Below are 9,864 nucleotides of genomic sequence, written 5' to 3'. Positions count from 1 at the left end.
GCTATAATAGGTGTGGTGTTATTGGAGGAGGAATACAGAGTGCAACAGGAGGAACTTCAGAAATAGCAGCGTGTGAGATAAGACAGACCACGGCTCTGCCTGGCCAGGCATGGGAGGTGACCTTTCTAGTGCATTAGAACCTGATCTAGTCAGATGTGAGAGCGCAAACAAGCCACCTGTAATTTGCACATTTGAAAAAATCATTGCAGGTCATTTATTTGCCGTGATGTTAAATCTGGTTCAGTTGCTTGGGCTGGAAAGAGGTGCCCACAAGCAGAGAACTTGGGTCCTCCTGCAAGACCAGAGTTATCTGTGTGTAGATAACTCCATATGCTTTTGCAATTAAGTGGGATCCGAGTGTGGGAGCCGCAGAGGGCGTTTTTCTGCTGAGCACCTGAGGCATTAGGTAGGAGCACAGACCTTAATGCAGGGAGGATGGTGCAAAGCAGTGCCCTCAAAATCTGTTCAGGGAACTCAAACGCCATCGAGATTCCCTGTTGGTTGTTCTTTTTTTTTAGTTTGTGTGCATCTCATGGGCAAAGAGATGCATCACTCAACAGTAAAAATACTGAAAAAAGGAAATTTCAAGAGAAATCCTTGTAAGGCCTTGCTCCTATAATATCATGATCCTGCTCTTGCAGAAAAGGTCAAGGAAGAACAGGATGGGCAGAGCCAAGTATTCAGATGCAATGAGTCAGCTCCCAATTTGCTCTTTCCATTAGTTTTCTGGACTGTCAGTGTTCAAAAATTGTCTTCAACATCCAGAAAGTGCATTAGTCTGAAACGTACCCTTTTGCTGTGAAATCTGAGATTTCCATTTGGGCATTTCACAGCAGGAGGTGGAGCTTTAAGGAAAATATCGAATGTTACAAGATTTGTGAGAGAATCACAACAGCCAGTAGTGCTCTGAGGATGACAAAATAGGCACTGTCACCCACCCCAGCCTTGGAGACCCCTTAGGTGGGAGAGTGGGCTCCCCCTTAGGTGCACATTCACTGTTAGTGACCAGGTGGGATGCTGGTGTAGCAGAAGGGTAACGTAGCCTGAAGCAGAGAGATCTCTGAGACAGACAGTGCCTGTGACAGAGTGAAATAAAGGAGACTGCAACAGGACCATGAAGAAGTGAAGTTTACCTAATTTTTTTAGCAGTCACATCTCTGCTTCGCCTTGTAGAGACAAAGGCCATGGTCCAGCACAAAACCACTTGGGCTACGGGCAGTGGTAGTCCTGTGCCAGTGCTGGCCCTGGATGCCTGTGCTGTTTAACTGCTCCTCGCAGCTCTGCCTGAAGAGCAGCTCTTCTGCACTGAGGTTCTTCAACCCACGCACACATGGCAGGAGGGAGGGAGGTAGTTAAACTCAGGACACCATGATCTGTGAGTCAGGCATTTGGCCCAAGCCTACAGTGCTCCCAGCCTCTCCAAAAGCTGATGTCTCCAGCTTCCTCAGCCATCCTGAAAGACTGGCTCTAAAAAGGTGCTGTCTGGAGGCACAAAGCTGTTGTGCCTTTCAGAGCCTCCTGCAGCTCTGCTTTGCCGAGTGCAAGCAAGAATCATAGAATCATAGAATGGTTAGGGTTGGAAGAGGGATGCCTGTGATAAGGCTAGAGGAAGGAAAGCTTGATCTTAACTGAAATACCCCTTAAGTATTAAAGTAAGTATTTTATCCTTACGAAACCTGTGAACACAGTGAAAAGTGAGCCACACTTACCTATGCATGGGCTTTATAAGGCCATAGCCAGGTGTCTTTGCAAACAGCTGTGCAGCCTTTGTGAGCTGGAGGGGGGGAAAAGGACCCATGAACTACTTGGAAGGGATATTTGGGTGCTGAGCTGAGGCACAGGAGAGGGCTTTGCTGAGCCATGTCTGTGAAGCACCTCAAGTTGGTGTTCTTGGATCTCCTCACATCTTGTCCCCTTGCCCCAGGAGAATCTCCAAAGAGCATGAGGGTTTCTCCTTCCCCTATCTAAAAGCCGGGCTGTGCAGTGTCTCTCGCAGGCTTGTTAGCATGTGCATAAGCCTCAGCAAGGAGGAAGGCTGTCACTGGTGTAAGGGTAATGTCAGCACTGACAGGAACCAGCCTTGCCAGCATAAACCAGTTTGTGATGGGCTGCAGCTTGCAGTGCAAACTGGAATGAGACATGTCCCACCAGGGAACAGTCACAATGTGGGGAGAGGTCTCTAGAGAGTTGCAGGGAGAGCTGAGCTGGCTGTATTCCTCAGTTAATGCCATTTCTCATCAATTAAGGCAGCAGTGCAGCTGCATTACTAACCTGCCCTCCCCTTGCATGGCTGGTGTAACCAAATGCGCTCTCAGTGTCTCTTCAAGCCCTGGGCTTTTCCAAGACCTACCTGAAAAAAGCCATTTAAGGAAGAAGTTGTCTTTCTGGACTGGTCTCTGGCCTTCTTTTCCTGACAGAGATCACACATGCAGCTTTTTGGTTTGCGTTGTGTTGACCACCAAGCAGGAAAGTGTTTATGCTACTACGTGGTGTGTGTGCCATCAAGGGGCCACGGTGATTAGCGCGATTGTCCTCTAGACATAAAGGCAAGCATCACCTCTTCCTCCATATTCTTTACTGTTGATAAGTGCCACTTGGGTATTGTCTGTGAATATCCTTTCAAAGCTGGGGTTGCTCTGCACACACATTCCCAAGAACTTTTCAGACTCGATCTCTAACTCTCTTGCTGCTTAGGTTATCATAACCCTACACAAAATATACTCCCATGTGCCGCTGGATCTCGGAGGCCCAGTGGTGGGTTGAATGCAGAAGTGCATTTCTTCAAGTGCATGTTTATTCATCCCTTCATTCCATGGGTTGTGAAGCCTACAAAGCGGTGCTGTTAAGCACAGGATTTTGTACATTTTCAGTATACGCAAGCATCATCAGCATGGTGAGTTGGAAGTGGAAAGGACCTGCTGCATGCCTTCACTGGTGGTCTGGCTAAGCAGGTGGAGAAAGGAGCATGGATGCTTACATCTGCATGGATGGGGGTGATGGAGTCAGTGTGGTTATGGAGCAGACACACACACACCTGGGGAGAAACTACGAAATCAGAAGATCCTGACACACTGTCAGTAGCTCCACCACCTGATCCCACCCTTCAGACTGGCAGAGAAGCTAAGGCACTTTTATGTCATTTGCCCATAGGCAAATTTGCCCATTTCCAACAAAGGAAATATTCTAATTGCTCTGCTTTCAAGTCAGTATATCTGCATCAGTGGCTCAGTGATGCATCACGGTGATGGAGAGCTCCTGTTTTCCACACACAGGGTTTGCAAAGAGCATTGTCTGGCTTTGTATCCTCCCAGCAGAGCTAGGAGGTTGTATATCATGCTTAACATGTAACTTGTGTTTTCCCACAGGCATCTAAATATCCAGAGGAACTGCTGAGATGTTCCGAGAAGCCTTTTTTTCCACTCTCCTTTGTGTGGCTCTAGTTCCCCTCCATGCTCAGTTTGATGGGGATCCTGTAGATGTCACTACTACCTCCTGTGCAGGTATTAATCAGATAATTTGGGTGTCTCTCTCCTTTGTAGGCAGTAATTTCACCAAAAGCAATGACCATGCTCAGCTGTAGAGCACGTGTACAAGGAGCTAACAGTGGCACATTATACCTCTTCTGTCTCTTTGCACTCCTGGGTAGTGCCCTGGGGTAGTGATCCATCTTTAGGGAATGCCACCCTTCACCAAAACTCCCATTTCTGGGTTTGCATTGCAGTGCAGAGGTAGAGATTGAAGAACTGGGGTCTGCCAGTGGTGGCTTGTCCCAGCTGACGCAGTAATAAATACCAGTCGGTCTCCAGAGCTCAGTTCTTCATGTGATGTCAGAGAGCAGTCCGGTTTGAATTTGATGATTTCAATGCTTTTCAGTTGCAATGTGAAGGAAGTGATTTATGTGTCCAGCCTGACTTTTACGAAAAATGGCAAGATTGATTCACTAGTGAGCAGGCCTTAGGATTTTGAAGTCCTGGGGAGTCATCTGATCCAAACACATATGTCACTGCTAGAGCTAAGTGGGACTTGTGCTTTTTCCAGTATCACGCTTGGGCACAATCTTTTTGAAAATGTTTATAAACCAGAGAGCAACAAGCAGCCTTGCAGGCAGGACATTTGTTAGTGCAGGAGAGCAAATGTCATACCTGTGCTCTTCTTTATTCAAACCCAGCACTTAGTCCTCAGTCTCCTCAGTTCCTCCAACCCCCGTGGAAATAGCAACTGATCAATAAGAGCTGCAACACCCTCACAGGAAGCTGAACCTCAAGCCTCGTGCTGTGGTTTGCTCTCTTCACAGCTCTATGTGCTAGCTATATATACTTCTCGGTCCAGGTTTCTGGGGGACAGGGAGAGGGGTGCAGTGGTGCATGACATGCTCTGACATAGTCCGAATAATTGTCTCCATGCAGAAAAGAGGAACTGCCCCATCAACGTCTACTTCATCATTGACACCTCGGAGAGTGTTGCTCTGCAGACTGTGCCTATCCAGAGCCTTGTGGATCAAATAAAGCGGTTCATCCCTGTGTTCATAGATAAACTGGAGAATGAGCTCTACCAGAACCAAGTCTACATCACTTGGCAGTTTGGTGGACTTCATTACTCGGATGTGGTGGAAATTTACAGCCCTTTAACAAGCAGCAAGGACATATACCTCCCCAGGCTGTATGCTATTAACTACCTTGGCCGGGGCACCTTCACGGACTGCGCCATCTCCAACATGACAGAGCAGATCCAGACCCAGATGGCCTCCGGCGTGAACTTCGCGGTAGTCATCACCGATGGCCATGTCACTGGCAGCCCCTGTGGGGGGATGAAGATGCAGGCTGAGAGGGCACGAGACATGGGGATCAAGCTCTTCGCAGTGGCCCCCAGCGAGAACGTTTACGAGCAGGGACTGCGGGAGATCGCCAACCTGCCGCATGAGCTGTACCGCAACAACTACGCCATCACGCAGAAAGACACCCTGGACATCGATGTGAACACCATCGACAGGATAATCCAAGCCATGGTACGGAGTGCCGCCTGAGGTACAGGCAGTAAAACAGGGCAGGGAGGAAAAGAAGCACATGTTGGGGGTGCTGTTCTTCCTTTTCCGTGTCGTTTCAGCACTTAGGGGCCAAACGGAGTCTCGAGCATCTCTAATTTCTCTGGTTAGGTACTTAACCAGGACTCCTTGGTTTGTGCCTGTGTCCCCCAGCTTGTCTGGGCAGGCTCTCACCCGAGTCCTGGCTCCTGACCAAGGCCAGACCCATACCCCAGCCTGCTCCTCATCCAGGGGCACGTGGAATTGTTTGCAGCACGGAGACACGTGCTCACCATCAGCACAGTCTTTGAGGCCCCACTGTGAGGCCCTGTTAATCATGGGCTCTGCTGAGAATGTCTTTAAAGCTGTGGGACCTTTACCACCTCCTCTCCCTTCCCGTCACACACACCTCCAAGGGGGTGATGCTATTCTTCTCTTGGGGCTGATCACCTTAACTGACTCTGTTCATCCTGTTTTCTCCTTTGCAGAAACATGAAGCCTATGGAGAGGTAAGTGAGCAGCATCTTTATGCCATTGCCACACGACACGGGTTTAAGTTGCCTCACTTAGAGAAGACCAGCTCATACCTTGAAGTAGCAAGCCAGATTTTGCAGCAAGCTGCATGGGATGGGTCTCTGCCTACCTGTGGATCGGTGCAGAGCCTGTGAATCCATCCCCTTACCTAGGGGCTAAACCGGCATACTGGACTCTTCACTTTTGCCCCCCTTCCTCCCCTCCCCCCTTAATTCAGATCTATTGAACAGACTCATTTTATCACTGTGGAGACATGTTTTGCATGCGCTCTGCAAGCTGCAGCTCCTGCCCTGCTGCGTTCACATGGGCAGGGTTTGGCATACAGGGAGGAGTGTGCAGAGGGATGCTCCGAAGAGCATGCACATCCCCTGGTGACCCCAGAAGAGCAAGCCCACACCACCTTGCCTGACACTTCAGCAGTCCTGTTCTTCCCGTTTGAGCTCCGAGCCAAGCCATAATGAATGTGCTTGTGGCTACATTCTGCTTTTAATTTACGGGCAGCGTTTTCCTGCATGCTTGTTGCTGCCTCAGCCCTGACCCAGCTGGAGCCATAGGATTTTTTAGCACTGTGGTCACAGGGAGAGGTGTGTGGAGAGCCACGGTGCAGAGCTGAGCTTTGGGTACGTGCTGGCGCAGCTCATGAAGGAGCCAGCACGCTCCAGCGCAGCAGTCACACCTCCTGTTTAATTTGTGTTTCAGTGCTACAAGATGAGCTGCCTGGAGATTGCAGGGCCACCTGGTCCCAAGGGATACCGAGGGCAGAAGGTAAGTCACCCTAACCTGTGGGAAGAGAGTAATGCCTGTGCCTGCCACAGACGCTGCGGGATGCTCTAGGTCTCACCTCAGCTGCAGCAGCCTTCACAGATGTAGCACCCAGGTGGGAAATAACTCTCCTGGGAGACTACCGTGCTGCAGTGAATGGAGCACATAGCCAGCACCGGTGTCTCCTCATGTCTGTGCCGAGCCTGGTGCATTGACAGCAGCGCAAAGAGGCATCCGAGCATCGGCCGTGCCAGCCACAGCCGGCACCTTCAGCACCTGGGGACAACCTGAGGGCACCGACTGTCCCCGATTCTCCCACCCTCAAGTGCAGAGCTCTCTCCTGTGCAGGGTGTCCCACCCTCCTGCCCCCAGCTGTGTGTGCTCCCCTCCCCATACAGCCTTTCCCCAACTTGCCCAGAGTAAAGCAGGTCTGCAGTGAGCCTGATGCCCCCAGAAATGGCCATTTTCTCACATTCGGCACCAAGCCCAGACTTACATTATTTTTTTCTTTCCTTAGGGTGCAAAGGGGAACATGGGTGAGCCAGGCTCTCCTGGGCTGAAGGGACGACAGGTAAGTTATGGAACGTCCTCTGCTGCTGCAGCCGTCAGTCCCTGCGTTAGCTGAGGCCACATCTCTGCCATGCTCGAAATAACTCTCCGTGTCTTCTTCCCTTCAGGGTGACCCAGGTATTGAAGGTCCGATTGGATACCCTGGTCCCAAGGTAAGAATCCCATAGCTGGGGACCGAGCTCTTTGCATTCACTGATTTTTTGGTAAAGCAGAGGGACCTCTACTTTGCCCCCTCACCTGCCCGTTTCCCTCACAAGATCCCAGGCACTCTGCTGCCTCCACCCCTGCTGATCCCCAGGCTCTAACAGGGTTTTTCTTCTTTTCTTTTTGTCTAGGGTGTCCCAGGGCTGAAAGGAGAGAAGGTGAGAAACAAGAGACCATTTGACATGTCTGGGCACTTGGGGAGGTGAGAGTGGAACCTTTCTGTTGCCAAGAGGAAGAGTTTAGCTGTAATGGGAAGAATAACAATCTATAGGCAGGGATTTCCTGGGGCATCCCAAAGATTGTCTCCTCCTTCAGGCATTGCTCATGGCGTTGTGAAGCGGTCATGTTTTTACGATGGTGGTGTAGGCAGAATGGGTGACTCCTGTCCTCTTGTTCCCCCAGGGCGAGATTGGATCCGATGGACGGAGGGTAAGAAAGGACATCTTCTAACTTGCATGTTGTTCCAGCTACCAAGCACCCTTTGTGTATGTGTAAACCGAACACTGATCCCTCTTTTCTTCCCCTTGATCCCAGGGTGCTGCTGGTTTGGCGGGCAGGAACGGCACCGACGGACAGAAGGTAACCTCACTTGGGAGTACCCTGTAACATCCCTGCTGCTCTTTCATTTCTTTACCCACCCTTGTCTCCACAGGCTGCTTTTTTTCTCCCATCCCATCCCACAATCTAGCTTTTTGTTCTGACTGAGGTTTCTATGAACTTATTTGCACATTATTCTGCATGTCCTGTAGAAATACGTGAGCTAGCTGGAGGTGAATTAAACCAGGACACAGAAGTGCTATCCCCCCTCCAGCAAGCTCTCTGCAGGAACTTGATGCATAACCGGGGCTGTCCTGTGCTGGAGGAGGAGATATGGCCGGACAGCCTGGGTGTAGCTATCTCATCTTGAGTGTTGGCGACCTCTGCAGGACACGTACACAGAAAGTTTTTCAGAAATTTGTTTTTCAAGGCAGCTCGTCACAGTATCTGAAATTTCATCTCTAAGCTACTGCTTGTTCTTAATATTAAAGTCCCAAAGTCAGGTTCAAGTACCTTGTAACAAAGCCCCTGAAATTCTCTGTCGCCTCTATGATGAGTGTAAAGGGCCATGACCTCCCTTTGGTGTGTACTGCAGCGGAATAGCCTAATTTGAGATGATGTCGGATGGCTTTGGCTGCTGGCCAGCACACACTGGTTTTGCTCTGCACTTTCTCGTATGCCCAGCCAAGTACACCTGTGAGATAACACCGACTCTTCTTCCCACTCCTAAAATGCCTGCTGAAGCTCTAAAACACAAAAGTCCTTCAGTCACCACTGCTCTCTAGCTGGGGTGAGGTGTCTGAGACGTTCTGGGGCACAGAGCAAGGATCGGTCACGTAGCGCGGTCCCTGTGAACCGGGGCCACTCTGATGCGGGATGCACAACGGAGGACCCGCACAACCATGGACGTGAGTGACTGCCAAATCCACCCTCGAGGGATATGTCCACCAGCCAGAGCATGTGCACGGGATGAGCGTGCTTGGATTCCCACTGACACCTGTGCTACACACAGGGTGTTTTGACTACTTTCTCCCCCTCCATCTGTCTCTGCACACCACTCTCCTCTTTAGGGAATACACTTGCTATTTATTCTCTAAATGACCACAGGTACGGTCAGCAGATATTGTTAAGAATTAGTAACTGTTAACAGGAAAAGATGTGTTTTCCCTTCAGACACCTACAGCTTCTCTGTCTTTTTCTTTTGAATGCTACCTCTCTAGGGCAAGCTGGGGAGAATCGGACCTCCAGGCTGCAAGGGAGACCCCGGTGACAAGGTAGGAATGCTTTACTCTTTCTCTAGGTGCATCACATGTGTCACCCCAACTTTAGCTACTGAATGAGTTGCACATGCGGAGGTATGTGGCCAACGGGAGGTTACTGGCCCATTTTCCAACTGAATGCATGATCTGATCCCAGGCCTAGGATCCCCAGAATGGGGAGCACAGCCTGTGACTCCTTTCCATGGGCAAGTAAGCCGGGATCCCCCACTGTCCGACACAGGGCGGGGGAGCTGCTCCTTTCACTAGGAACAAGCAACAACTATTTTACTCTCTAGAGCAACTTTCTAAGCCAGTTGATATATTCTGCAGGGTAAGTGCATATGGTTGCCACTGCAAAATGTGTAGTTCTTTGTCCTTTCCCTCCCTAGGGCCCCGATGGCTACCCAGGAGATGCAGGAGACCAGGGTGAAAGAGGAGATGAAGGCATAAAGGTACAATTACTCTGAACAGCGAGCAGAGTGTGGGAGTGGGGACAGCTAAACAGCACTGACTGTGTTTGCTCTTAAATCCTTTGCTACTCATGGAGTCCATAGGCTGTGTCTGCCTGGGGCCTGGATCCCAGCACCAGACACAGGAGCAGAGAGAAGAGCCTCGCTGCCCCTGCTCCTTGGGACACAGCAGAGGTGCAGAGCAGCATGATGCAGGTAATGACCATTGTTCTCTGGCTGTTTCAGGGAGATCCTGGCCGGCCTGGTCGCAGTGGACCCCCAGGACCTCCAGGAGAAAAAGGAAGCCCGGTAGGTTCATGCAGCATTCAGATGTCTCCAGTGCCTTACTGGGGTCTGCTCCACGTGGTGTGGAGGCACAGCAGGGTCAGCTGCAGCTGTAGCACAAAGATGACTGCTTGCCAAGGCATCCTAGGGATTCTGCAAGTTAGCCCACCAGCACAGCGAAAGCACAAGCCCCTGGGTGAGTGAGCCCTCCCACCACACCTGTCCCCACCAGTACAGTGGGAAA

The 9,864-nt window shown here is 50.6% G+C and overlaps 1 protein-coding gene across 1 annotated transcript; it reads left to right on the top strand.

Annotated features, from left to right (window-relative positions):
• Nucleotides 1-2,725: 2,725 nt before the first annotated feature.
• LOC104507223 (collagen alpha-2(VI) chain-like) lies at nt 2,726-9,644 on the top strand (the record flags this gene model as incomplete). The annotated part of the gene is made up of 13 exons (XM_010148438.1): nt 2,726-2,754; nt 3,874-3,926; nt 4,407-5,005; nt 5,509-5,529; nt 6,254-6,319; nt 6,834-6,887; nt 6,994-7,038; nt 7,222-7,248; nt 7,493-7,519; nt 7,625-7,669; nt 8,848-8,901; nt 9,276-9,338; nt 9,582-9,644. Coding segments are annotated over exons 1-13 (1,146 nt in total), but the record flags the coding sequence as incomplete, so codon positions are not given.
• Between the last annotated feature and the right edge of the window lie 220 nt (nt 9,645-9,864).

The sequence above is a fragment of the Eurypyga helias genome, unplaced genomic scaffold (genome assembly GCF_000690775.1).
Source record: "Eurypyga helias isolate BGI_N326 unplaced genomic scaffold, ASM69077v1 scaffold15270, whole genome shotgun sequence".
Taxonomy (NCBI): domain Eukaryota; kingdom Metazoa; phylum Chordata; class Aves; order Eurypygiformes; family Eurypygidae; genus Eurypyga; species Eurypyga helias.
The sequence above is the reverse complement of the archived record's forward strand: the minus strand, read 5'-3'. Positions and strand labels throughout refer to the sequence as shown.